We start from the raw sequence: 27,822 nt of genomic DNA, 5'->3' as shown, positions 1-27,822 counted from the left end.
AAGACAGAGAAACATCTTTTTGAGGGTAAGCTTGGATGAATAATCTACCTAGCTCTAATTTAAGCTCCAAGCATCACAGAGCTTTCTCCAATGCCCATCCCCAGCAACTCTCGCCAGTGCAACTCCATGCCAGAGCACAGTAAAACCTAGTTAGGATGTGCACCTAAATCCCTTACCTCCTGGGATGTCCCCCGTGGTCCAGTGGTTAAGACTCCGCACTTCCACTGCAGGGGAATACGGGTTTGATCCCTGGTCGGGGAACTAAGATGCCGCATGCCGTGCCAAAAAATAAAATAAAATAAATCCCTTACCTCCTGCTGGCTCACGTCTCAGGGACACACAGACGCTGTTGTTTTTCATTCAGCTTTATTTCCCCCCAAACCCCCGGTTCACCTTAATACCAATAATATCTCCCTTCTTTGAGTGTTTGTCATTCTCTCATAACTTCCCTAAGGGAAATCAGAAAGAGCTGAGAAGGTAGATCTCTGATCCAGCTTTTACGGCGAACAAAGATAAAAAGAGGTTGGGATGGGTAGCCTTGGTTGCTATCGGGGCAAAATACAAAGAAGAATTTAATTGAAACATTCACATAGTCACAGCCGAAGGCAGCATGAGGATGGAAGGAAGTAGGGTTTGGGATCAGACAGATTCAAGTTTGGATTCTGGTGCTGCCCACTTATTAGCTTTATGTCCATAACCTCACTGGACTCCCATTTACTGTCTGGAAGATGGAAGGCTTTCTGAAGGTCTAAATGAGATGTGGACAAAGGGCCTAAGCACATGTGAGCCTCGACACACTTGCCTCATGGACTTTGGCAGACACTGGTGGTTGCCCACCCAACGTCCAACTCCTCCACGCACACTCCCCCCTTTCTAGTAGCATCCCCCTTTCTTTTTTCTTTTTTTAATAAATTTATTCTTTTTTATTTTTGGCTGTGTTGGGTCTTCATTGCTGTGCGCAGGCTTTCTCTAGCTGCGGCGAGCAGGGGCTACTCTTCGTTGCGGTGCGCGGGCTTCTCATTGCGGTGGCTTCTCTTGTCATGGAGCATGGGCTCTAGGCGCGCAGGCTCAGTAGTTGTGGCTCACGGGCCCATTTGCTCCGCGGCATGTGGGATCTTCCCAGACCAGGGCTCGAACCCGTGTCCCCTGCATTGGCAGGCAGACTCCCAACCATTGCACCACCAGGGAAGTCCAGAATGACTGCTTTGATGAGAACGAGCTTAAAGACAAAACCAACACAAAAGGAGAGCAGAGCAGAGATGGAAAGGCCCTATGCCGCCTGATGAGCCGCCAAATGAGCCAACCTTGGACGTCGTGTTACTAGAGATAGCAAATGTTATTGTTTAAGCCTCTTTCAGCCAGGTTTCATTACTTGCAGTGGAGAGCAGCCACAATGATACATGGACCTTGAGCCTGAGAGCCTTTGGGAGTTCAAGTGCCTAACAAAAGCCATCAAGTGCTAGCACATACATAGTAGGGACTCAACATTTACGTTGCGTAATATCAGACCAAGGACATTCAACAGTCCTCTGTAGGATACGTAAAAAGACACCCTGGGGGACCTCAATGACTAGATCATGTGAAAAACATTCCTGTGTTTCTCCTCTGCCATCTTTAAAATGCCTTAAAACCCACCCATTTGTATATTTAACAGTTGCTGAGCTCCCATACTGTGGAAAGAGCAAAAGAAAAATTAACGTGGGAGCCCTTCAAGGGGATCTTGGGCTCATGGGCAGCCAATAAGACAAGTCTGAGTGGTACAGGAGGATTGTGATGTCTATCTAGACCCCAGCTGAGGCATAAAAAAGGGAGGATGTCAGGGTGGGTGTGCACCGACGCAGTCACGGCTGGGCGGAGACGGACACGTAAGCAAAGGCAGCAAAAGGCACGTGGGCAGGAGGGCCAGCCCGGCCCCAGGCCTGTTAGGGGAGCCTCGCAGGGTGGCTGGCCCGGAGCGGAGTGTGTGGGCTCAGCACGCGGATGAGGTGAAGCCCCCGTCCGAGAACAAGGCCAAGGAGGAAGCCAGCTGTGAGGGGCAGAGTCCTGCAGAAATGTCACGGGGTGGTCTGCAGCAGCAATGAATGGAGCTGTGGCCGGAGAGGCTACCTCGGTGAGGCCGTGTGGCTGGAAGAAGTCCCCACTGAGGACAGAACTGTGCCGATCGGAAATTAAAGGCAACACGGACACAGAGTCCTGGCTGAGGAATCGAGAGTCCTGGGCGCCAGCCCCTGTTCTGCCACTGGGACTGTCATTTCTCCTCTTTGGGCCTCAGTTTTCTTCTCTGTTAAATGACAAGATGGGGCCTATGATCTTTACAGGCCTCTCAAACCACGCTATTGTAGGGTCCTGAGTCAAGGACCGAGCACCCGACACCATATATGGGAAATATATGCCTGGGGCAGAGATGGTAACCAGCCTCCACCTTGAACGCCAGCTCCAACTGGTTGTGGCTGCCTGGAGCGCAGTGTGGAGAAAAACCAAAACTGCAAAGGACTCTGAGCTCTGCCAGAAAGAATGCTTGATTGATTGGTGATGTCTGCGTGGGCTCAGGATGCCCAAATGGTACAAGTGACAGGGATGTGCCAGTCCCAGCTTAACGTCTTGTTTCCTACTACGGTTGCAATTATGCACCAACCACTCCTGGTGTTAAGGATGCTGAAGATTCGTTTCTCCTGGGAGCCTGTGAAAGCAGCAGCGCCAGCGTTCCTCCTCCAGTCTGCAGCTTACCAAGCCTGTCCTCACTCAGGCAGATACCCTCGGGCTGGTCTGCCACTTGTTCCCAGTCCTCCAGGCTTCTTGCTTTTATCCCTGCTGTGTTCATCACCTCTAAATGTCGTATCTTCGTATCTTCGGCCTGTAACTCTGACCTCTCTTCCTGCAGCCAAGCAACTAATTAATTACGTGACAGGCTCTCAAACCGAGAAAGGCAACCTTCCTTTAAAAATTGTGGTCAGTGAACAATCCTGATCATTTCTCTCCTTTGTCTTTTATTTCCCCTTCCCTGGTGTCCTCCTCTCCGCCCGGCCAGGGTTATAGCTTGCAGAGGGATGGCCACAGTGCCCGTAACAGACAGGGGGGTTATTTCATACACTAGGGCACCAGGCGGTGGTATAGCTGGCAGGAAGAGAGGGGTAATTATATTGCATGTTGGAGCCACCGGCAATGAATTTCTACATAAAGGACTAGATTTGCCGTGTATTATTTACGCCAGCATCAATTTTCCCAGCTGGCTCTATTTACTGTGCAAATTCTCCTCCATCTGTTTATGGGCAAGGCCATGGTTCAGCACCTCTGGTTACTCGACACTGTGGAGGGGCCCCACAAGGCACCACGCACGTTAAACAAGTGGCTGGATTCACGGGGACCAGGTCACATCTTCCCTTCCTGTTAAATTATATTCCTGGGACTGCAGTGAGCTCCCGATCTCACCTGGTCATGGTGATGCATGCAGGTTTGTGAAACCAAATGGGCAAGAGGGAAAGAGGAATAACCATTCTTTGGGGCCTCACTAGGGGAAACTGAAAAACCACCTTCTGGGGGGAAAATGGATGGCTCTGGGGCTCAGAGAATTTCCTTTGTATGTTTTTAAGATCAGGTCCTAGATAAAGAAGAGTTTTGCACTTACAAGGCTACTTCCACCCGGTAACTCAAAGAGAGAGTTAAGAGAAAGGGAGCCCCATCTTACAGATGGAAAAACAGAGGCAAAAAAAAAAAAAAAAAGAAGAAGAAGGGAAACAAAGGCAAGCTAGAGGCCTCAGACTCAGTCACTGTGTTAGGATGGAGTGCAGGACGGTGATGCACAGGGTTACCTGTCCAGTCACCAGCATGCCTCTTCAGAGATGCCCAAGACACTGAACTCGGCGCCTGCTGGAAACATACGTGGTAGACACAAGGGAGGAAAACCTGGTACCAGCATGAATTTCTGGGTCCTTCCACAGTAGCATCCTCTGTAGCCAGTAACACTGTGTTTCCAGAGAGAGGAGCTAAGGACTAAGATGTCTGCCCAGCCCGAGAGCTTCTCTGCAGCCCCAAGGGCGGCCGGCAGTGAACGGCAGGCAGGCGTTACTGTGCAGGAGGGTTTGTCCCAGTCAACAGCAAGTCACATGTGGTCTCCCTGTAATGTTGGGCTCTGCACTGGAGTCCCCCAGGTCCCAATGTCCACCATCTCCTGGAAACCTGTTGGCTGGAACAAGACAGGAGGGGAAGGTGAGTTTTTGAGCTGAGCAGCCCAAGTGGGTAGCCTCTTTGGCTGCAGGGTCTCAGTATCCAGAAGTTCCTCGATGAGACATCTGTGGGCACAGAAGCCACCCTCAAGGGCCCAGATTCCTGGCTTTCCCCTGGGGCTGGCTCACCAGACGGGGAGATTTGGTCAGACACGCCACGCGCCAGCTGCCTGATGCTCCTGCACCTTGGCTGGTGTCCAGGAGAAGCCGGGTGCTGGGCACAAAGCTCCAGGAGCGTCCCAGGGCAGGTTTGAGCTGCCCGCTGTCCCTGTCTCGGGTCATGTGATTGGTCACCTGCGGCAGAAAGAATCAAAGGCTTATAGATCCGTAATGCTGGTACAGAGGACATCTGCTCCTATGGCTTCATTTTACAGATGGGAAAGCTGAGGCCTAGTACAGGGAAACAACTTCCCCAAGCTTCCATAATTTATCAACGGTCTGGAATCAGAACCCTGGGCTCCTGACTTGCGCAGAGCTCTTGCCACTAAACCACAACGCCCCAGGCTTGATTCCAATAATAGGTAACGGGGCATGTGTCTGGGAAAAGCAGTGCCGTCCGCTAAGGCCCACTACAACCCCAACGCAGCAATCGGTCATCCTGAGACCACGTGCACCCACCCCTTTGTGTCAGGGTGTGCATCTGTGTGTAGACGTGAGAGGGGTTTTGGAAAGGGGGATCCTAATTTGGTCGGTCAGCTCTACTCTGCCCAGGCTAGTCTCAGGTAAGCAACGCCAACCTCACTGCATCCTCTTGAGGTTACCCCCTGCTCCCCACCCCACCCCTGGGCAGAGGTGTGGCTTTTTCATCATTGAATCCCTGCTACCTAAGCCAGAGCCTGGCACACAGCAGGTGCTCACATACATGCTACAGTCTGGAGAAGGAGGCCTTGGGACCCAGTATAAGAACAAAAGAAGGGACTTCCCTGGCGGCGCAGTGGTTAGGAATCCGCCTGCCAATGCAGGGGGACATGGGTTCAATCCCTGGTCCGGGAAGATCCCACATGCTGCGGAGCAACTAAGCCCAAGCGCCACAACTACTGAGCCTGCGCTCTAGGGCCCATAGGCCACAACTACTGAGCCCGCGTGCTTCAACTACTGAAGCCCGTGTGCCTAGAGCCCGTGCTCCACAGCAAGAGAAGCCCACACACCACAAAAAAGAGCAGTCCCTGCTTGCTGCAACTAGAGAAAGCTCGCGCGCAGCAACGAAGACCCAACGCAGCCAAAAAAAAAAAAAGAACAAAAGAATAGAAGAACAAATCCCCTTATGCTGCTGGTAGGTGCACAAAAACTATAACCTTTTATAGTGCCTCGCAGCACAGCCCAAGAAATAAATAAATAAAATAAAATGAAATAAGATGGTGTAGTATAGTTGGCCCTTCGTATCTGCGGGTTCCGCATCCGCAGATTCAACCAACTACAGCTCAAATCCACAGTTGGTTGAATCCACAGACACAGGACCCACGGATAGGGAAGGCAAACCGTATTTACTACCTGGTCCTTTAGAGGAAAGGTTTCCTGACCCCTGTAACATAGGTATTAAACAAAATAATACGTAGCTGCTAAAACTGGCATTCTTAAAGAATCTATTAAAAGACATGGGAAATGGTGGTGTGTTTTTTTTTTTTTTTAACAAGATTACAGTTTAGTTGGAAAGTTGGTTAAAAGTATATGTATAGGGCTTCCCTGGTGGCGCAGTGGTTGAGAATCTGCCTGCCAATGCAGGGGACACGGGTTCGAGCCCTGGTCTGGGAAGATCCCACATGCCGCAGAGCAACTAGGCCCGTGAGCCACAATTACTGAGCCTGCGCGTCTGGAGCCTGTGCTCCGCAACAAGAGAGGCCCGCGCACTGCGATGAAGAGTGGGCCCCGCTTGCCGCAACTAGAGAAAGCCCTCACACAGAAACGAAGACCCAACACAGCCATAAATAAATAAATAAAAATAAACCCAAAAGTTTAAAAAAAAAAGTATATGTATATATGCAGAGAAAAAAGATTCTATGGAGGTATATAAAAATATTAATATGGTTTCTGTGGATGTGGAGATCGATTACAAATTGACTCTTTAACTATTTTTTACCCTCTTTTATGAGAAGCATGCAGATTTTTAATAAACTACTCCATAAGCAGAAAAAGTTACTTTAAAAGCCAAAAGATCCCTTTCTATGAAGCTCTGGAAAAGGCAAAACTATTGGGACAGAAACCAGATCAGTGGTTGTCTGGGGCCGGAGGATCTTTCTGGGGTGACAGAAATATTCTGTATCTTGATTGCGGTGGGGTAACAAGGCTGGAGATGACTGTATCAAACTTCAAACAAGGAGAAGGTTACTCTGTATGAATTATACCTCAATAAAACTGACTTAAAGAAAGTAAAAGGAAAAACAAGACTGTCCCTGATCCCTTGGCTATTTAAGGTCTGATCCCCTCCCAGTCTCGTGCTCTAGATGACTCAGGGAAGTTGGGCTATGGTCCTTTCCCAAAGGGCCACTTAGAGGGTTCAGAAGCTGCTCTTTAAGGGAAATAAAGAACTGTAACTAGGAAGAACAGCTCCCCACTAGGTGAAGCCCAGGGACCAGAGGTAAGGCAAGGATGGCTGGCCAAGCCCACTTCCTCACCACCAGTGCCACGCTGAGGTCCCGGGCCAGAGTCTTCAGCTCTCGGGCCAGCTGCATCATCAAGGCCAAGCCTGGGGAAGAAAAACCGGAGAGGGTGGGCAGCAGGGCAGCAGGGACCAGGCTGGCCGGAAATAGGACTCCAGAGCCGGGAGGCAAGATCAAGACCCCTGGGCTCTGCCACACCACTCACCTTCCCTCTGCTGACCTCCCAGAAGTGGGGCGACCACCGCAGTGACCGAATCCACAACCACCACCTTCAGAGTCCCTGAAGAACTGCTCACCTGCGGGGTTGATGGGAAGCAGGTGCCATGAACCAGGTGGCCGCTAGGGGGCGACCATTACCAGACAAGCCTGCTCCTCTTTCAGAAACTGGTAAGAAATAACCTCCCCCACCCCAAATACAGCTGGGCATGTATGATGGAATTTCAGCAATGTCTTTTTTTTCCCACCCCCATTTGTATGTATAACAGATTTTACTGAAGAATTGGGTGGAAAGAGAGAGTTTAAATCACAGGACATCACAGATACCCTAAAATAATTAAATTTGAGAAATCCCTGCTCAGATCCTGTGGTCTCCTGGTCAGGAATTTTCTTAGTAGAATCTTTCTCCTTGTGGCCAGTCCCCCATCATCTTGTCAGGCTCTCTTTTCCCTCTCCTGCTTACGTCCCAACTTCCTAACTTCCTTTGCTGAAGAGGTCAGCCTTCTCTTTACTTCAGTCTCTTTCCAGATTGTGCCTCTAAGGCCTAATCTTCCATATCTAAAAAGGTTCCAGGGGCTCCCCTGGTGGCGCAGTGGTTAGGAATCTGCCTGCCAATGCAGGGGACATGGGTTCGAGCCCTGGTCCGGGAAGATCCCACATGCCGCGGAGCAACTAAGCCCGTGTGCCACAACTACTGAGCCTGTGAGCCACAGCTACTGAGCCCACTCGCCACAACTACTGAAGCCCGCGTGCCTAGAGCCCGTTCTCTGTGACAAGAGAAGCCACCGCAACGAGAAGCCTGTGCACCGTGATGAAGAGTAGCCCCTGCTCGCCGCAACTAGAGAAAGCCCATGTGCAGCAACAAAGACCCAACACAGCCAAAAAAAAAAAAAAAAAAGAAAAGGTTTCAAATATAGACTATATAGACAGCCACCTGCTAAAACCAGGAAACTAGGAAATATCCTCCTAGTTTCTTAGACCTAAAATGTTTCTTGTCCTTGAAGCTTCCCTTCTCTCCTCCCTTATTCCTTATATCGAGCCCATTTGCCAATTCTGTTTCCATAACTGTTTTTTTTCATCTCATGTTGGCCAAGTCCTGGATATTCAGCTTATCTTGTCTGTCTTTTGCATGTCTCCCCCTTCACATCCCAGTTATTGACTCTTGGCCAGTCACTGGCTGTCTAAGAGACGCTGGCAGAAAAGAGAGAGATCAGCTTAGCCCTTCCTTACTCTCTGGGAGAGCAGGTTGAAATCTCTGGCCAAAATGGGACAACAAGCCTTTTGCTGCTTGTAACAGTGGGGCTATCAGGTGTCTGTGGCAGAGAGACCCCACGATCCCCACCTCTAGGTGTCTGAGTCCTCTATGATCCCTTCCCCTTGACCCTGGGGGAGTCCCGTGACTTGCTTTCTTACTAGTCAAATGTCAAAGGTGTTAGGATGTCACTCTCTTTTTTTGGCTGCACTGCATGGCTTGTAGGATCTTAGTTCCCCGACCAGGGATTGAACCCAGGCCCTTGGAAGTGAAAGTGCAGAGTCCTAACCACTGGGCCGCCAGGGAATTCCCTGGATGTCACTCTCTTGATTAGGCTACATTATATGGCAAAGGGAATGGGCTGCCACCCCGTGATTATATTATGTTATGTAAGATGGTGTGTTGCTGCCTATGATGGTGCTGTGAACTGCCTATGCAAAGGGCCACATGTCAGGAACAGTGGGCAGCCTCAAAGAATTGAAGGTGGCCTCTGCCAGCAACCAGCTGCCAGCAAGGAACTGAAGCCTCTAGGAAATGAATTCTGCCAAAAACCTGAATGAACTTGTAAGTGGTTCTTCCCCAGTTGAGCCTCCAGATAAGAACACAGCCCAGCTGCCACCTTGATCACGGCCTAATGAGACCCTAAGTAGGGGACCAGGCTAAGCTGTGCCCAGACTCCTGACCTACAGAAACTGTGAGGTAATAAATATGTGTTGTTTTAAGTCACTAAGTTTGTAGTAACTTGCTATGCAATAATAGAAATATATACCATCTAATGGCCCTATAGTAAAAAATATCGTCTTTTGACCTGGGATTTGAGAGATCTGGGTTATAAGCTTTGTTCTTATCCTAAATATGCGGTGACTTTGGGCAACTGACGGAATGTCTCTGGCCCTCACTCTCCTCATCTCTAGAAACGAGAGGGTTGGATTAGGTCAGGACTACTTGACTTCATGTCTCAACACATGGGGGTGTCATAGCCTGCTACAATTCCTATGGCAAGCATTTGTTCAACTATTATATGTTCTAAAGTTTGTAAAAATGCTTTACTTTATATATAACCCTGGGTATGCCCATGGGAACATGTTATGCTTTGGGGTGAGAGATAAAGTTTAAGATGAATTAAACTATCCTCTGTAAGGTGTCTCCCAAATCTAAGAGTGTATAAATCAGTGCACCAAATCCTGTCTAAGCACCTATCAGGTGTAGCAGGGTATCAACCCAAATGCCATTCCAAACCCCTCTTCCTTGTTAACAGGACTCTGAATGTGTTCAAGTACTGGGCAGAAATCTCCTGACATCAGGGAAGGTGGGCCCAACCCCTGGTCTAGGAAAAACACATAGCTCAGTTTTGGTCAGTTAGATGTAATGGGAACAGGGAAGCATACTGGGGGGTTCCAGAGGAAGATTTTTCTCCCCTTATAAAAGGGAAGAGGTACAGAAAAGAGGCATCTATCTCTCACTGACCTGAATATGGATGTAATATGGATGTGTGAAGACATGATGCTCTGAGCCATAGCAGCCACTTTGCAATCATGAGGGGGAAGAGCAAGAGAACCAGGCACACCAACCTACAGCCCTGACATTATGGACTTGCCAACCTCCAGACTCACGTGAGATAATTAAAAGTCCTCAAGGTTCAAGTGTCTGTCAGATAGACTCTATTACTTGCAGCTGAAAGTAATCTTAACGGATCCGGCGTTGGAATGCAGAGATGAATATGACATGATCCTTGCACTCAAGGAAGGGGCTTACTGTTTAGTGGGGAAGATGGGCATGTAAACGAGGAGGCACTCAGGAATGAATTAAGCATCCAGAAATCCCATCCTGGGAGCGGCAGACACAGCTAGAGTCACCAGATTGCACATCTGCGTTTCCAAGCAGAGTCTGTAGTAGGACACCTGCCCACATGCAGACAGCACTGGCCAGCTGGGGGGAGCAGGGAGGGGCCGAAGAGCAGGCTCACCTGCTGGGACACAGCGCCTTGCAGGTCCTGCAGCACATCCAACATCTGGAAGATGTCAAACGCACGCACCACCTGGATCCTCTGGAGAGCTCCCGCCTGAAGAGGTAGGAGATAGAAGAGAGGGCTCTGGAGAAGAGGAGCAGGGGGTCGCGCAAGATGAAGAGGGATTTTTGAGGCTGAGCAGGAAGAGGCACTTAGACAGAAGGACTCAGGTCCAGGATGGCAAAGGGGCTTTGCCTGATGGGCCAGTTCTCACCAACGTGGCTGCCTGGGTGCTGAGCTGCAAAGCCAAGGCGGAGCTCCGTGGGGAGGAGGGATAGGACTGATTAGTGTGTCTTCCACGGGCAAGAAATGGGAGAGAAACACAGATGCTGGGTGTATGGCAGCCCTGAATTAGGGTATGGCAGGGGTGGGATGATGTCATAATGGGGAGGCTTGCAGAACAGAAAGTATTAGTAGAACAGCAAGTGTCAAAGCCAGAAATATCTATTTACACAAATGACCAAAATTCTTGCCACGCTGGATAACGGGGTCTTACTTACGGTGTCAGAACCTCCAAGGAACCCAGCCCTCCTGCTCTCTACCTGCTCCCCCTCATCTGGGGTTCTGGCCTGAAGTAGCTGGAGGATGCGGGAAGCTGTGAGCCCTCCATTGGAATCGATGTACAGGACGTTCTGCTGCAGGCCATGGGCCACGTGTGCAGCCACACAAAGACATACCTGAGTAGAGATGGGGCACTGGGTGAACTTGAGCCCTCAAGGAGGGCCCAGCATGGGTGCTCCCACCAAATCTTGCGCAGATCCCAGAGACACGAATGGGCCAAGCCCAAGCCCCACTCCTCACCACCCATCTTCTCTCTTCCGATATCTGAATCACAAGCACACTGGCAGAAGCTTCCCCAGGGACCCAGGGCTATGCACCCACCTCCCCCAACCCTCCTGGCTGCTGGACGCACATGTACCTGGGTTTTGCCGCTACCTGGGCCTCCTACGATTTCGGTCACTTCTCCAGTATAGAGACCAGCATCCAGCAGTTTGTCCAGGCTGATGACAGAAGAGGAGGCAAGAGAATCAACTGAGGGGATTCGAGGGAAGGGAGGGGAGGAGGAACCAGGAAAAAAAGCAAGACATCCCTTCCAAGCACTGTTCTGTCCAGAGACATTCTAACATGTCTGGCCAGGAGGCTTCTCCTGGTAGGGTTTCCTTTGCGGAAAGCCGGCATGGCTAAATGTTCCTCCTCTGGCCCCTCATCCTTTCACTCTCAGCTTACAGATCACTCTGGGTGATCACTTCTCCACAGAGGTCTCTTTGCCACCCCATCCAATGGTCCTTTCATTCTGCATCTCAGCCCCTTCTGGGTTTCCTTGATAGCATTTCCCATAATTTGTCATTTTCTAAAACTTTGATATAATTATAGATTCACAGGAAGTTGCAAAAAACAATGTACAGGGTGGTCCCATGTACCCTTTACCTAGTTTCCCCTAACGGTAGCATCTTTCACTATAAGATGTATTGTACTACACTACAACATCGCAAATTGACACTGGTGCAATCCACAGAGCTTATTCAGATTCACCACCATTATTTCCATGTGTGTCTGTGTGTATAACTCTATGCCATTTCATCACATGCATGGGTTTATGTAACCACCGAAAGCAAGATACAGAACATTTCCATTGCTGCAAGGCTCCCTTGTGCCACCCTTTTATAGCCACTCCCCTTCCATCCACCCCTAATCCCTAGCCCCTGGCAACCGCTTAATCTGTTCTCCATCTCTATTGTGATGTTATTTCAAGAATATTATGTACACAGAATCACACAATATGTAACCTTTGTGATTGGCTTTTCTCACTCAGCATCATTCCCTCGAGATCCAAGTTGTCACATGTATCGATAGTTTGTTCTTTTTTACTGCTGAGTAGTATTCCATGGTATGGATGGACCAAGTTTGTTTAACCATTCACCCATTGAAGGACATTTTAGCTGTTTCCAGTTGGAGGAAATTATGAAAAAAACGGCTATGAACATTTGCATACAGGTTTTTCTGTAAACCTAAGTTTTTATTTCTCTGGAATAGATGCCCCAGAATACAACTGTTGGGTTGTACGGTAAGTGCGTATTAATTACACAAGAAACTACTAACTTGTTTTCCAGAGTGCCTATGCTATTTTACTTTCCCACCAGCAATGTATGAGGTAATCCAGTTTCTCCACACCCTTACTAGCATTTAGAGTTATCACCATTCTTTATTTTAGCCATTCTAGGAGGTATGTAGTAATATCTCATTGTGACTTTAATTTGTATTTCCCTAATAACCAGTGATGTTGAACGTCATTGGTGAAATGTCTGGTCGTGTCTTTTGCCCATTTTCTAATTGCACTGTTTGTTCTACTGCTGAGTTTTAAGAATTCTTTATATATTCCAGATGCAAGTCCTTTGTTGAATACATGGATTGCAAATATTTTCCCCGTTCTATCGCTTGTCTTTTCATCCTCTTGCAGAGCAAAAGTTTTTGGCCCAGAGCACCCTGGGGCAAGGACTGGGCCTTGTTCACCCCAGAACTGGCACAGTGGCTGAAACACAGGAGATGCACAATAAATGCTTCCAGACAAACGAGTGATAGAAGGTTCCTATGTTATCAACACTCTGGCTGTGGAAGCCTTGAGATAAATTCAAGTCATGGCCAATCCTAATCCAGTTTCTGTCCCTAAACCACCAGGAAGCAGGTCACTACCCACACCCCATATCCTGCCCAACCGAGAGGGCAGACAGCAGAAGCAAGAAGAACTACAATCCTGCAGCCTGTGGAACAAAAACCACATTCACAGAAAGATAGACAAGATGAAAAGGCAGAGGGCTATGGACCAGATGAAGGAACAAGATAAAACCCCAGAAAAACAATTAAATGAAGTGGAGATAGGCAACCTTCCAGAAAAAGAATTCAGAATAATAATAGTGAAGATGATTCAGGACCTCGGAAAAAGAATGGAGGCAAAGATCGAGAAGATGCAAGAAATGTTTAACAAAGACCTAGAAGAATTAAAGAACAAACAAACAGAGATGAATAATACAATTACCGAAATGAAAACTACACTAGAAGGAATCAACAGCAGAATAACTGGGGCAGAAGAATGGATAAGTGACCTGTAAGACAGAATGGTGGAATTCACTGCTGCGGAACAGACTAAAGAAAAAAGAATGAAAAGAAATGAAGACAGCCTAAGAGACCTCTGGGACAACATTAAACGCAACAACATTCGCATTATAGGGGTCCCAGAAGGAGAAGAGAGAGAGAAAGGACCCGAGAAAATATTTGAAGAGATTATAGTTGAAAACTTCCCTAACGTGGGAAAGGAAATAGCCACCCAAGTCCAGGAAGCGCAGCGTGTCCCATACAGGATAAACTCAAGGAGAAACACGCCGAGACACATAGTAATCAAATTGGCAAAAAATTAAAGACAAAAAAAAATTATTGAAAGCAGCAAGGGAAAAACGACATATCCTGCCCAACCTGTGGGCTGAAATTTTACCTCCATCACAGCCTATACTAACACCTCCATGTCCTGGCCACGTGCATCCCTGTCCCAACCCTGTAATCACCTCCATGGGCTCCAGCCCTTTGTGATGGTCCTGGAAGACCTCCCATGACCCCTCTGTACATGCCAAGCAGCACTTAATTAAGCAACCCATCTCTTTCAATTCCAGGACCCCCATGATTATAACCACAGGGCCCTGCTGGTCAAAACGCTCTGGTTACCACTCCGGCCCTGGGGCTTCTTGGGATAATGGTGCTCACCTTGTCTCTGTGTAATAAGCACCTTTTTAAAGAGAATCCAGCCTCTGCCACTGCTGGCTCCCGTTCCTCCCACTGAGATCAGAGAACCCCCAGTCCCATTATAGCAGTGGTTCTCCCAGTGTGGTCCCCAGACCTGCAGCATCAGCCTCACCTGGGAACTGATTAGAAATGCAGCTTCTCAGGCCCCACACCAGACCTACTGAATCAAAAACTCTTAGGGCGAGGACCACATCTGAGTCTCAACAAGGATACATGGGGCTTCCCTGGTGGCGAAGTGGTTGAGAATCTGCCTGCTAATGCAGGGGACACGGGTTCGAGCCCTGGTCTGGGAGGATCCCACATGCCACGGAGCAACTGGGCCCGTGAGCCACAACTACTGAGCCTGCGCGTCTGGAGCCTGTGCTCCGCAACAAGAGAGGCCGCGACAGTGAGAGGCCCGTGCACCGCGATGAAGAGTGGCCCCCGCTTACCGCAACTAGAGAAAGCCCTCGCGCAGAAACGAAGACCCAACGCAGCCAAAAATAAATAAATAAATAAATAAAGGAATTCCTCTTTTAAAAAAAAAAAAAAAAAACAAGGATACATGTTCAAATCTGAACACCATTAGGCTGGACTAGTGTTTCCCAGTCCTGCCTGCATGTTAAAATAACCACGGGAGTTTTTAAAAAAGAGACCTGTATCAGCGATTCCCAAACTTGTCTGCACACTGGAGTCACCTGGGAACTTCAAAAAATACTGATGCATGTGTTCCACCCCCGGAGAATGTGATTCAACTGGTGTGTGTGTTGGGGGTGCAGTGTAGGGCTTTGGAATTAAAAAAAAAAATTCCCAGGTAATTCTAACGGGCAGAAAAGTTTGGGAACCACTGGCCTAGAGCAATTAAGTCAGAATTTCTAAAGGTGAGACCTAGGCATGAATATTTCTTAAGCTTCCCAAATGATTCTAACATGCAGCCTGGGTGAAACCACTGGTCTTAACTCTCCAGTCAAGAATCAACCTCGGGGGCTTCCCTGGTGGCGCAGTGGTTGGGAGTCTGCCTGCTAGTGCAGGGGACACGGGTTCAAGCCCTGCTCCGGGAAGATCCCACATGCCACAGAGCAACTAAGCCTGTGCGCCACAACTACTGAGACTGTGCTCTAGAGCCCGCAAGCCACAACTACTGAGCCTGTGCGCCACAACTACTGAAGCCTGCGCACCTAGAGCCTGTGCTTTGCAACAAGAGAAGCCACTGCAATGAGAAGCCTGCGCACCGCAATGAAGAGTAGCCCCCGCTCACAGCAACTAGAGAAAGCCCGTGCGCAGCAACGAAGACCCAATGCAGCCACAAATAAATAAATAAATAAATAAATTTATTTAAAAAAAAAAAAAATCAACCTCATTCTTGGCTGTGAGGATCAGTCTCCATAAGGAATTCCCAGATCCACCTCCCAGCGGACTTCTCACTTGTTTCCATTCCATGTCTCCTGATGGACCTTCCTACCAACCACCTCTGCTCCTCAACATGGACAGACCACCCCCCTTCCTCCGCCTGCCTGTGGAGCAGAAGTAAAACTGGGTCTTACCACCAGTTTTGAACACAAGTGATTTCTGGGATTTATTCTCCACCTTTCCCTCTGAACTGGCTTTTAGTCATTCTTTCAGCCATTCATTCAAACATCGCCTGAATGTCTCACATTTCCTGAAGGCCTTTTTCTAAAACGAGAAGAGGCAGAGATGAACAAGACACAGCTCTGGCCTTCAGGGAACCACCCATCTCCCCAGTCAGTACGGCTTCTTCCAAGGCACGCTACGTGCTTTCTTGCCCTCGTAAAGATCCACAGTGCCCGCCAGCATGAGAACACCTACAGCAGGGAAACCTGCTTCATTTGGGTTAACCAGCATTTCCCGAGCTGTTGACTACAGAACTCCCCTCCCCTCCCGTGTTAGAGTTACATCCATCAAGTGTCCAAAGAACACTGTGAGGACGGCTAGAAACCTAGTGGGTCGTCTTTGATTCTTCACATCTATATTCCCCCTGGCAGGACGGCTTATCACATTTCTTCAACGTGCCTCCTGCCGTCCCCTGCTCTAGATCAGCTCACACACCCTCCCCTGCCATATCCTCCTGGGCCTCTCTCCTGCCAGGCTCCCCAGCCCCATCCACCCTGCCCACCTCCACCCTATGCCTGTAACTCTACTTTCACAATACAGCCTCCTGCCTGGAGGAGGCAATAGGGCAGATGCGTTACAGGTGGGTTCTTATGCTTAGGAGCCTGACAGGTGTGACGTCAAGGGCCTGGTCTGCCACTTACCAGCTGAGATATCTTTTTTTTTTTGGCCTCGCCACACAGCTTGCAGGATCTTGGTTCCCTAACCAGGGATCAAACCTGTGCCCCCTGCAGTGGAAGCACAGAGTCCTAACCACTGGACCCCCAGGGAAGTCCCTAGCTGTGGGATCTTGAGCAAGTCACTTAACCTGAGTCCCAGTTTCTTCATCTACAGGAAGATGATTTTCATTGCAACGCGCTCATTGTGATTGTGAAGACAAATGAAACAACGTACCTGGAGTAACGGTGCCGTAGTACTCGGAGAAGTCCCATCCGTTCCTCACTGCCCAAGGCCTGCCTCCTGCATAGAGCTTTCCTGAACCTCTCTGATCTCCCCTGCAGTGACTCACTGTGGCTGCCATCTTGCCAGTTTATCACCTGACTGCTTCCTCTGTATAATGCTGGCTTTATAAGCTCCCAAAGGCCAAGGCTGCTCCTTGTTAATCACCCCCATCATTTTTTTTTTTTTTTTTGCCACACCATGCAGCTTGCGGGATCTTAGCTCCCCAACCAGGGATCAAAACCGGGCCCCTGGCAGTGAGAGCTCCAAGTCCTAACCACTGGACCGCCAGGGAATTTCCAATCACCCCCTCCTTATGCTGCCTCCACGCATGCTCACACCTATCTCTTGCGTTTACCTGCCTTCTCTACCCAATGGGTTCTTAAGTGCCTTGCCTCACCCGTACCCGTATCATCTGCACTTATCTGGAACCCGTAGGCACTCGGCCAGGGCTTGATGAATGACAGAACTGAACCCCCAACCCGGGGAAAGCAAGCACTGTGCTCTATGAACCTTGCCAAGAGAATGTGTTATGGAAACAGGGAGGGCCAAACCAATCCAAAGACCTTTGTGGTGGCAGAGTTCTTTATCAAATTCTGCACAAACAGGCCAAGAATGAGGTCAGATTTCCTTGGCCAGAAGCCGCCTGTTTTCTTCCAACTCTTTCTCTCTCCACACAACACGGCAGAAGGTAACTACTCTCGTTCCCTCCTGCTGCAGAGTATGGGGAATGAACCAAGTTCTGGATCAAGTGCCCCAGGGCTGGAGCCCCACCTCTGCCCCTCACTCCTCTTGGGCTAAACTCAAGTGGGGTTAATAATCACTAACTCGGGCTTCCCTGGTGGTGCAGTGGTTAAGAATCCGCCTGCCAATGCAGGGGACACAGGTTCGAGCCCTGGTCCGGGAAGATCCCACATGCCGCGGAGCAACTAAGCCCATGCGCCACAACTACTGAGCCTGCGCTCTACAGCCCGCGAGCCACAACTACTGAGCCCACGTGCCACAATTACTGAAGCCTGTGTGCCTAGAGCCCGTGCTCTGCAACAAGAGAAGCCACCGCAATGAGAAGCCCGCGCACTGCAACAAAGAGTAGCGCCACTCTCCACAACTAGAGAAAGCCCGCGCCCATCAACGAAGACCCAACACAGCCAAAAATAAATAAATTTTTTAAAAAAGAAAAAGAAAAAAAAAATCACTAGCTCACAGGGTCACTGAAGAGATTATACAACCTATTATATAACCTACTATGTGTCAGTGGCTGGTATGTAGTAGGCACTCAGTCAATGTTAGTCCTGCCATGCTCTCTGTTGCCCCATCCTTAAGGGAAAGAGGGGGTAGGGGCAGAGAAGAGTTGCTCTCATCTGCTGAATAATAATGGAATACTGACATCTTGTGTTATAGGACAGTGGTTCTCACCCAGCGGCAATTTTGCCACCCTGGGGTGGGGGTGGGGGGTCATTTGGTCACAGCTGGAGACATTTTTGATTGTCAGACATGGGAAGGGAGGTGCTACCCGGCTTCTAGTGGCTAGAGGCCAGGGATGCTGCCAAACATCCTACTCTAAGTCCAGGACAGCCCCCTCCCAAATAATTCCGCATCCCAAAAGTTAGGAGTTGTTGAAACCCTGTTAGAGCTTAAGAGAACTCAAAAGTCCTGAACATCCTCAGCACTGTTTGAAAAAGCCTGCTCTCCCTAGACGCAAGTATCAAAAGCCCACCTCTCACCTTTTCCCCCAAGTACCCACACAAACCTTGCAATGCCGGTGGACAGGATGGCAGTGGAGGTCTTCAGCTCCTCGTAGAGATCAGCGCCATTGAAGGGGAAAGCCGAGAACTGAGCCAGCAGCACCCGCCTCAGGGCGACCAGGGCCTGCGGAAGGGGCGGGGAAACTCAGGAGAGGGCCGGGGCGCTCCGACCCGAAGCAGCCCAGAGTACTCGGCAATGACCCGCCAATGGAGGAGGCCCCCCCCCCAGGGTCTCATACGGCCCCCTGATCAATCTCTGGGAACCCTTTGCTCAGGGATGGGCATTTAGAGACATCCAGGTTTGGAGCGGAGATTGTCAGCTCACCTTATAAGACACGCCACATTTCTGGGCTACTTCCTCCAGGTCTGCTGAAACCAGGTCCACCACTGAAAACAAAACACGTGGGGTTGGTGGGCAGGAAGGGAGGCTCGGGGGCCTCCCTCACTTGACTTTTCCTCGCCTACGTCGACTAGCTGAGCCGCAGGACCTGGCGTGGTGCCTGGCACACAGTGTGGGTTCTACCCTTCCTGGGACGTGGCTAGCACACTCCCACCTTCCCGGGCTCTCAAGGAAGCTGTGGGCGGAGGAGGGGGAGGGGGAGGGGCCCCCCTCCCGGGTGTGCCAGGGCCGGGGCCGGCCTCCGCGCCGGGCCCGGCCGCGTGGCCCGAACTGGCGCACGCCTGCGATCACCTGTCTTGATCCCGCGGCTCCGCAGAAGCTGGACCATGTCCTGGGTGAGACCCGGGCACAGTCCGGGCCGAAGCACGCCCATGTTCCCTGTGGGCCCGGGGCCGCTCGTCCTGAGGACATCCGCGGGGCCCTTTCTGGACCGAGCGCGGGAGGCGGGAGGGAGGCGGGAGGGAGGCGGAGGCGGCGCGGAGGGTGCGGAGCCTGCGGGAACGCCGGTACCCAGAGTCCTCCCGCCCGGACCGCGCCGCAGCTTCCGGCTTCCAGGCTCCAGGGCCCGGCCTGCGGCGCCACCTGCTGGCCATGGGCCGGATGCGCGAGCCGGGCGGTTGGGGCAGAGACGGCGCGGGCGGCACGGAGCCGGGTGCCCTGCGTCGAGGCCACCGCGCCCAGATCTGCCACCCTGCGCCCGCATGCGTCTCTGCCTTCTCCCCGATCTCGCCTCCCTGCAGGCCTCCCAGGTGCAGCCTTCTATTCTGAACACTGGGCCAGAACGTTCGATCGGACGGACCATCCCTACGCTCAGGGACGTACCTGTTAGTGAGGGAAGACAGGAAAGAGGAAATCAAATAAATCAGATAATTACCGATCGTTTGATGGGTGCTGAAAAGCAGCTGAGCACAGAGAGGGCATCTGCTTCTCTATTTTCCAAATAAAAGAATTTGTAAATGAAAGACAACGAAAACCCTGAGTATATAGAATACACACACACACACAAAAATAATTTGGTATTTTTAAATGTCCTTTGCTTGACCTCATCCTCTGGAAGAAAGAAAACAACTTTACAGGGTTATCTCCTCACAATCCAGTAAGGTAGGGGCTATGTTTATTCCTATTTTACAGATGAGGAAACTGAGGTGCAAAGAGGTGAAGTCATTTGCCAAAGGTTTCACAGCCTGTAAGGGCAGAGCTGGACTTAGAGTGGACAAAACCACATGTAGGTGCAAAGCTAGTGCTGTTTTAACAGCACCCCTGTCCCCACCCCCCGAAGTATGTTTTCCTACTATGACATGTTTTTTTTTAATTAAAAAAAAATATTTATTTATTTATTTTATATTTAGGCTGCACCGGGTCTTATAGTTGCAGCACGCAGGATCTTCGTTGAGGCATGTGGGCTATAGTTCCCTGACCAGGGATTGAACCTGGACCCCCTGCATTGGGAGCATAGAGTCTTAGCCACTGGAACACCAGGGAAGTCCCCCTACTGTGACATGGTTTCCTTGAGAAAAAGAAACAACACAATGTCTGGCCCATTTCTGTATGCCTCTGCAGCACCCACCATTGTCACTCAACACATGAAGACACTTGGGGTGAGGGTGTGGCAGAATTTAGAATTCCAGCAGTAAAACCTGCGTATATGTGAGCTATGAACCTCATGAACCATCTGGGCTTTCCCTGTGCTTACACAACTGGACGAAGGGGGTTTGCTGCCTAGGATTTCTGGATATAGAGTCTCAGGATTCTATAGACAAAGTCCCCCACTCCCAGAGACCCAGTCCAGTACTGCCTGTCTGCCTCCATGCCCAGGTGCCTTTGTATCACCATCAACCTCCTTCCTAGGGCAGGTCCAAAGGGCACCGGTGGTGAGCATTCTTAGATTTTCAGAGAAGGGCAGGGCTGCTGTAACCACAGAGCCTTAGCCCAAGGGGTGTTGTAGTCTCTTCCTTGGCTCTACCCACTCCTAACATTGGCCCTGGGCAGCAGCAGCCTCAGATCAAGGGGGAGGCTGGCCCCTAATTGTTACACTCTCTGACGATTATGAAGTCAGCTCATTGCACCCCCATCCCACCCAAACTAAGGGTGTGTCCTCTGCCTCCAGTCTCTCTCTGCTTCCTGTCAGCTTGGTTGTCCTGCATGGTGACGGCTGTGGTCCCAAACAAGGTAGATGGCATCAGAGACACTCTACAAAGTGGGAGATGGGGAGGAGACCATGCTGAAGAAGGAAACCCTCAACGTTTTGAACACACTCAATCAAATGTCGAAGCCCTTTCCAAACCCCAAGTCTCTGAACAGGACCGTCACTACCAAAGGACTCCCACTTTCCTCAAGGGGCAGTTTGGTTAACTCCTTGAAGGAAGATGCCATCAATCTACCGTAAGACACAAGTCTGGTCCTTTTCTCCTTTCTAAAACCAGACCTGGGGGGTGGGGGTGGGAAGAGGGGCTAGAAGAGGCAGTACTTCCTTGACTTATCACAGTCAAGACTCCCAGGGAAGAGCATGTGTGCAGGTTGCCTATGGAGTCCTGACCTCAGATCAGTTCTTGGAGGCATGCCGGCCTCCGCCTCTGGGAGGCCTTCCAGGATTAGTCAGAGATTTCCTGGCGGTGCTTGTCATCCTGCTTTGTCCTCGTCATCCTGCTTTGTCCTCGTCATCCTGCTTTGTCCTCATCACCCCCACACAGACCCCCTGCCCCCTCCACTCCCCATGGCTCCTTTGCCTCATCCTCTCTATTGTACGTTCACCTGCCTGGTTATGTCCCCCCAGTAGCCTGCCTGCCTTCAGACTGAGGTTTGCTGTTCCTCCTCAGTGATTCTGGGTTTCCTTTACTTCATTTCACAGAACTCTTTGAGCACTTAGGTATCTGGCCCAAGGTTAAGTTCTGAGAATGCAGAGCCAGAAAGCACAGTCTCTGCCTTCAAGGAGCTCCCAGCCTGGTGTGTGTGTGTGTGTGTGTGTGTGTGTTGGGGGGCTATCAGGCAAGAATTGAGACTATTACAGCATGGTCTGCACTATGACGGGACAACTGGAGGAACCAGAGGAGGCTTAGTGTAGCTTGGGAGGGGGTGAAGTTAAGGGAGGCTTCATGGAGGAGGTGACTCTCATAGGAAGGGAAGGAATCAGCCAGTGGAGGGATGGTGGTGTGGGTTGATGCGGACTGAGGGAACTGTCTGCCGGGAAGTTTCATGGGTGTGTGACCTGGGCAGTCACACACAGCCCGACACTTAGAAGTGCCCTGTGCTTAGTTTAATGCTCAGATGTCACTGTCTTGAAATTCTTAATAATTTCTGAAGAAGGGGTCCTGACTGTATGAAAGAGATATGATGTCCACTCCCTAAGGGACCTGTAAGTAAGCAGGTGTGGCTAAAGTGATGGATGCTTGTAGGAAACTTCCTGGTATGGGGCGAAAGTCTTGGGCTAGGAGCCCAAGTTTAAATCCACGTTCTACCACTTAGCTATAGGGCCATAGACAAGTTAAATAAGATCAGGGACCCTCGGTCCCTCATTTGTAAAATGGGGCCAACACCATCCAGCAGGACTGCTGTGAAGATCACTAAGGGTGCCTTCCATGCCCCTTCAGCACTGGTGTTTCCAGTCAGTAAGTCTAAAATAGAGATTCGTTAGGACAATCTATAGTAAAACTGACATCCATACCCAGACTCTTCAGCTTATAAAGGGCCTTGGTGGGGGAATCATCTATTCCAAGCATCCACCAAGGGCTAACATAGGAGGTTTGGGCTGATCAGGATTTCTCAGGGGGAGGTTGATGGGGCTGGAACTCAAGGAGGAAAAATTTGGCCTTGATCAACCAACCATGAAGCTGGAGGCTATCCTGGCATAAGGGATGTAGGGGTGTGTGTAGGTTGCTGGATCTGGCTAGAGCAGCCCGGGGAGAAGGGGGATGAAGCAGTGGAGGGGAGCCAGAAAGCACCAGGAGAAGATGGGAGCTGTGTAGCATAGGGCCCAGGAGATCTGGGTTCTGGTTCCAACTCTGCCATGGACTCACCCTGTGACCTTGGTCAAGGTGCTTGGTCCCCAAAGGCCTTGTGACCACTCTCTCTAGACAGGGTTCTTCAGAGTGAGAGTTGTGATCCATGAATGGGTCAGGAGCTCATTCTGGTTGGTGGAGACCAGTATTACAAAAATGAGATAAAATAGAATTGAAAATTTCAAAGCACATCACACACAGAGTAAGGATTGGTTTGTGAAACATTTTAGTTACATGTGTATGTATGAGTATACTAGCTTGCCAAGAAATATGTATTTCTTACTTTGGCTTAAGAGAAAAAAAAGATTTGAAAGCCAAATGTTTTGGATTCTGTACTTCATCAACAAAACCTTTTAAAGAGTGGGGAAACATGTACAAGGTTTTTCTTTGTAATAGCAAAGAATTGGTAAGAAAGAATACAAATATCCATGTAATAGAAAACATACAGCAGTTAAAATGATTGAACCAGAGCAGATTAATCTAAAATATACAATGTTTTAAGTAAAAAACAGCAAGCTGCAAATGGGTATGTACTGAATGATACCATTTATTTATATGAAGTTTAAAAATATGCAAACTAATAACATATGAATGTAACAAACCTATAAAGACACATGGGGAATAATAAATACAAAATTTTAAATTTACTGCACAAGCTACCTCTGAGTGGGAGGATGAGGAGAGAGGTGGGGGAGTGAAGTATACAGGGGCCTTTAACTACACTGATAAAGATTTAGTTCTGAGCTGGATGGTGGCTAAATGGAAGCTTAATATATTATAGTATGTTCATTTCCAGTTTTATTGAGACACAAATGAATTTTAACAATGCATTAGTTTAAGGTGTACAACATGATTTGATAATTGTATATATTGTTAAATCATTACCCTAATAAGAGAAGTTAACATCCATCACCACAGAGTTACAAATTTTTTGTGTTTGTGATGAGAACTCTTAAGATCTAATCTCTTAGCAACTTTCAAATATACAATATTGTTAGTTATAGCCACCATTTTTACATTGCATCCCCACTAATATATTAACCTTGATATCTTGGAGTGTGTCTAAAAACTTTCATAATTTAAAAAGTTTAGAATGGAAGAAAAAAGTTTTTGAGCATTCATCCCAATATATGTATATTTATCTGTACTGTTAACTTTTACATGCTATATATTAATAAATATTGTTAAATGTTATAAAACCTAAGTAAATAAATTAGTAATTACATAATAAGCAATAGTAAATAAATATTAATAAAACTTGATTTATTATTTTTCTTTTAGATACTTTTAGATATTTTTCCATATCCCGGTAGATCATTGTGGTCATTCCCTGGGGTGTTCGCACCCCACTTTGGAGGAAGGACTTAAAGTTTCAGCAGTGTTTCTAAAAATGTGGTTCTCAGAACGCTTGCATCAGAATCATCTGAAGATCTTATTAAAGATGCTTTAGCAGCTTCCCCAGTCCCATTCCAACTGGGGACCAGGGACCAGGAATATGCATTTTTCACTAGTAAGGGCCCTCGTGAGTTTGATGCACTGCTGCAGAGCAAGAATGTTCTGAGCTGCTCAGAAGCAGCTGGGGGCTCTGGGTAAGTTGTGCCCAAGGCCTGCCCGCCAGGAGCTTCCAGGCAGCAGGGGCCGGGGTGGCCTCCTTCGTCTGTCTCACCTGTCTCCCCTCCCACTCCAGGAAGCAGATGCCAATGGAGGATTCTGAATGCAGCTCCGATGACGCCAGCATCTCCCCCATGTCATCCACTTTGTTGAATCCCATCAAACTGGCCGTGACCCAGCCCAATAGCAGCTTCTTTGCAGGGATGCTGGAGGGCGAGCTGAACAAACTCAGCTTCTCCTCGATGGGCAAGAGTACAGAAAAGGGGGACCTGGCCCTCTGCCCCCAATCTAAGTCCCAAATAGCCCCTGGTGGCCTGCTGGACCTTGACAACCCTGAGGTGGACACAGATACCTCCTCAACGCCCTCAGAGTCCTCTGTGGTCCTGGATGTGCCGGAGGCGCCCTTCATCTGTGAACATACGGTCAGCGATTCCACGGCTGTGGTACGTTTTCCCCTTCTTGTGCATTTGGCAAAGGCTTAGTGGCTGCCCCCGACGTGCCAGGCACTGAGCTGAGCTCACTGGGGAGTGTGAAGATGCCTGCATCCCGACCTCAAGAACTCCAGCACAAGCTAGAGAGGGCTCAATGCTGTAGGAAAAGTTCAAATCAAGTGCCAATAGGGATTCAGAGGGAAAGAAATACTACTTCCAGGTGCAGAAATAAGCTTTGGTGGCATTTAGTAACATTTGAGCTGGGACACAGAGGTCGGATTTAAACATCTAGAGATGGGGAAAGGCATTCCGTGGAAGGCTGACACTAGCAGAGGCTCACAGGTGGGAAAGTATGGAAGGAAACACCTAGGTCCAATCCAGGGCTTCTCATACTTTCCTGTGCCTGCGGGTCTGATCATCTGGTTACCGATAAGATTCCTGGGCTTCATCCCTAGAGGTTCTGATTCAGTAGGTCTAGGGCGGGGCCTGAGACTCTGCACTGCTAACAAATTCCCAGGTGGTGTTGATGGCCCATGGACCACATGTCGAGTAGCACTGTTCTAGATACAGGGAGAGAAGAGAGCAGGAGTTAGTCTGGGGTCACCCTCCAGAGGTCCTTTAACATTACGCTGCGTTATAGATTTTTCAGTAAGCAGTAACGATTAGCTTTTTGCAAAGCTTTCTATCAGGTGATAGAGGCAATTTGAGCTATGTTTTGGAAGATAAATCTGGAAGTCCCATTGTTGGATGGCCTAGAGCAGTGTTTCTCAGTGTGGTCCCTAGACCGCCAGTAGCAACAGCATCATAGGGAAACTTATTAGAAATTTAAATTCTCGCTTTCCCTACCCGCTGCTTGGGCCTCCTGAATCGGAAACTGGGGGCAGGGGCCAGTGGTCTGTGTTTTTGTTTTTGTTTTTTTTAAATAAATTTATTTATTTATTTAATTTTTGGCTGCATTGGGTCTTCGTTGCTGCACTCAGGCTTTCTCTAGTTGCGGCGAGCGGGGGCCACTCTTCATTGCGGTGCGCGGGCTTCTCACTGCGGTGGCTTCTCTTGTTGCAGAGCACGGGCTCTAGGCACACGAGCTTCAGTAGTTGTGGCTCACGGGCTCTAGAGCGCAGGCCCAGTAGTTGTGGCGCATGGGCTTAGTTGCTCTGCAGCATGTGGGATCTTCCCAGACCAGGGATCGAACCCGTGTCCCCTGCATTTGCAGGCGGATTCTTGACCACTGTGCCACCAGGGACGTCCCCAGCGGTCTTTGTTTTAACAAGTCCTCCGGGGTATTCTGATGCACACCAGAGTGTAAGAACCACTAGCCTAGTTAGAGGAGAAACTGGAAATGGGAGACAAGACAGGTGACAGCAGGGCCAGGAATCTGCAGTGTTATAAAACCTCTCTGAGATCCTGGCTTGGCAACCACTGTTGTAGTACAAAGTGTATGGACTCTGGAGCTATTGGTTTGAACCTTGGCTCTGCCACTTAACTGCTGTGTGACCACGGGCCAGCTACTTGCTCTCTCTGAACCTGTAACCCCATCTGCAATGAGTGAGGTGGACGAGATGATGGCTAAGGTCCCTTTCAACTTAAACAGTCTAGAATATGGAGTGAGGGTACACTCTGAGGTGGTTGAGGTTGCCCAGGGAGAGTTGCTCATGCTTTGGGCTGGTGGGGCCATACTTAGCGTTGGGAGTGCCTAACACTTTCCATCAGCTCTAGCTCAGCTCCAGCAGGAGCAGGGATGGGAGTGGGGTCTTCTGACCCACGTTGTGAGGGATGGCAGGGTGGTGAGGGGAGGCCAGGCCAGGCCAGGTCTGAGGAAGCCTCGGGGGTTCTCTTCCCCTAGATTTCCTGGACCTACGCCCCAGGCAAGCAGCAGGTCAGTTTCTACCAGGTCCTGTTGCAGGAGGTGGTCAGGAAAAATGATAGTGAGATGCCCAAGGCAAAGAATCGCCCATGGATCTTCAATAAGATCTTGGGCACCACCGTCAAGCTGATGGAGCTGAAGCCTAACACGAGTTACTGCCTGACTGTCCGCGCAGCCAACGTCGCTGGGGTGGGGCAGTGGTGCAAGCCCTACAAAGTGAGCCCTGGGAGAAGGCGGGCCCGAGGGGTGTGGACCAGGGGTTTTGGAGGTTGGGAACACCCCTATACCCCCACGATTCGTCCTCCTGCTGGCTTTCCTTCTCCCTGGGCAAATAAGCCTCAATTCCAGGCCACTCTCCTCTGGGAGGGTTCAGGGTTCAGCCACTTTGGGGCCCACTGGGAATGCAAATTGATCTTTCCATTCATCGCTAACGAAAGTCTCCCAAAGCCATTGGCTTCTGGATTCTTCAACTTAGTGTCAATAATTGTGAGTGGGTCAGGAAGTCAAGGGCATTGAGGGTAAGAGAGGGAAGAGGCTAAAGCGGGACAAAGAAGGGAACAGCCTGGGGGTGGGCAGGAGAGGCCCCAGTAAAGACAGCACACAACTGGGGAGGCACAGATTTGAATCATGCCTCTTTGTTCCTGTTCCTGGTGTCAATGAATAGGTTGGTAAGGCTGTCGGAGACCCCATTTAGCAGACAAACGAGGGGGTGGCAGAGTCGAAGAGGTGAGCTCAGGGTCAGGAGTTCTGAGGACTTTGGTTTATTTCAGTTTGCAACCGTGGCTACAGACTTGAACAGCTTCCCCGAGAACAATCCCATCCAGATCACCGTGCGGCGCAAGGAACCCCAGCGGAAAACCATGTCCATCGGGTTGGAGGACATGCGGAGGCTAGAAGATCTGGAATACCTCTTTCCCTACTAAGGGGGAGGGTCCCAGGAAGCCCCTCACCTACTTTCAGCTTCGGCCTAGGGCCCTTAGGAACCGGAACCATGAAATGTACCAGCAGCACCAAGCCAGGGAACCGCTGACCATCCTGCTGGTCCCGGGCCTGGGGCCGAGGCCAGATGGGAGCTCCACTCACCTGGAGACACCGCAGGCCTGGCCAGGTCAGATCAGCCTCCACTGCCCGTAGCTGCTAG

At 49.7% G+C, this 27,822-nt stretch overlaps 2 protein-coding genes across 6 annotated transcripts; one reads left to right on the top strand and one right to left on the bottom strand.

Annotated features, from left to right (window-relative positions):
* Window positions 1-349: 349 nt before the first annotated feature.
* On the bottom strand, window positions 350-19,310 carry RAD51D (RAD51 paralog D). 5 transcript variants are annotated; one of them, XR_011071742.1, is made up of 11 exons: window positions 19,072-19,310; window positions 18,706-18,767; window positions 18,386-18,504; window positions 11,216-11,297; window positions 10,797-10,973; window positions 10,255-10,350; window positions 7,026-7,116; window positions 6,836-6,906; window positions 4,353-4,517; window positions 3,810-4,183; window positions 350-2,875 (listed from the first exon to the last, which is right to left on the bottom strand). XR_011071742.1 is itself a non-coding variant. In XM_068529575.1 (10 exons), the coding sequence occupies exons 1-10, from the start codon at window positions 19,151-19,153 to the stop codon at window positions 4,100-4,102; spliced, it is 1,029 nt and encodes a 342-aa protein (XP_068385676.1). In that variant the 5' UTR covers window positions 19,154-19,310; the 3' UTR covers window positions 350-4,099. The 5 variants fall into 5 exon arrangements, 4 of the variants coding, with proteins under 4 accessions (XP_068385676.1, XP_068385677.1, XP_068385678.1 ...); XM_068529575.1 differs by having other exon boundaries at window positions 350-4,183; XM_068529576.1 differs by having other exon boundaries at window positions 350-4,183; window positions 10,839-10,973.
* Window positions 19,311-20,953: 1,643 nt separating this feature from the next.
* On the top strand, window positions 20,954-27,604 carry FNDC8 (fibronectin type III domain containing 8). The gene is made up of 4 exons (XM_068531863.1): window positions 20,954-21,162; window positions 24,463-24,829; window positions 26,661-26,897; window positions 27,452-27,604. Exons 1-4 carry the CDS (start codon window positions 20,954-20,956, stop codon window positions 27,602-27,604), a joined length of 966 nt encoding a protein of 321 aa, XP_068387964.1.
* Window positions 27,605-27,822: the final 218 nt, after the last annotated feature.

The sequence above is a fragment of the Eschrichtius robustus genome, chromosome 20 (assembly GCF_028021215.1).
Source record: "Eschrichtius robustus isolate mEscRob2 chromosome 20, mEscRob2.pri, whole genome shotgun sequence".
In the NCBI taxonomy this organism is placed as follows: Eukaryota; Metazoa; Chordata; class Mammalia; order Artiodactyla; family Eschrichtiidae; genus Eschrichtius; species Eschrichtius robustus.
This window is presented reverse-complemented; position numbering and strand designations above follow the sequence as displayed.

Excerpts from the sequence above, each read along its gene's own strand:
- FNDC8 (XM_068531863.1), top strand. The coding sequence starts at position 20,954 with ATGGCATCAGAGACACTCTACAAAGTGGGAGATGGGGAGGAGACCATG. Across the intron at positions 21,163-24,462 it reads GAAGATGCCATCAATCTACC|GAAGCAGATGCCAATGGAGG; the intron begins GTAAGACACAAG and ends CTCCCACTCCAG. Across the intron at positions 26,898-27,451 it reads AGTGGTGCAAGCCCTACAAA|TTTGCAACCGTGGCTACAGA; the intron begins GTGAGCCCTGGG and ends GGTTTATTTCAG.
- RAD51D (XM_068529575.1), bottom strand. The coding sequence starts at position 19,153 with ATGGGCGTGCTTCGGCCCGGACTGTGCCCGGGTCTCACCCAGGACATG. Across the intron at positions 10,351-10,796 it reads TCCTTGGAGGTTCTGACACC|GCGGGAGCTCTCCAGAGGAT; the intron begins GTAAGTAAGACC and ends CTACCTCTTCAG. Across the intron at positions 6,907-7,025 it reads GGGAGGTCAGCAGAGGGAAG|GCTTGGCCTTGATGATGCAG; the intron begins GTGAGTGGTGTG and ends TTTCTTCCCCAG.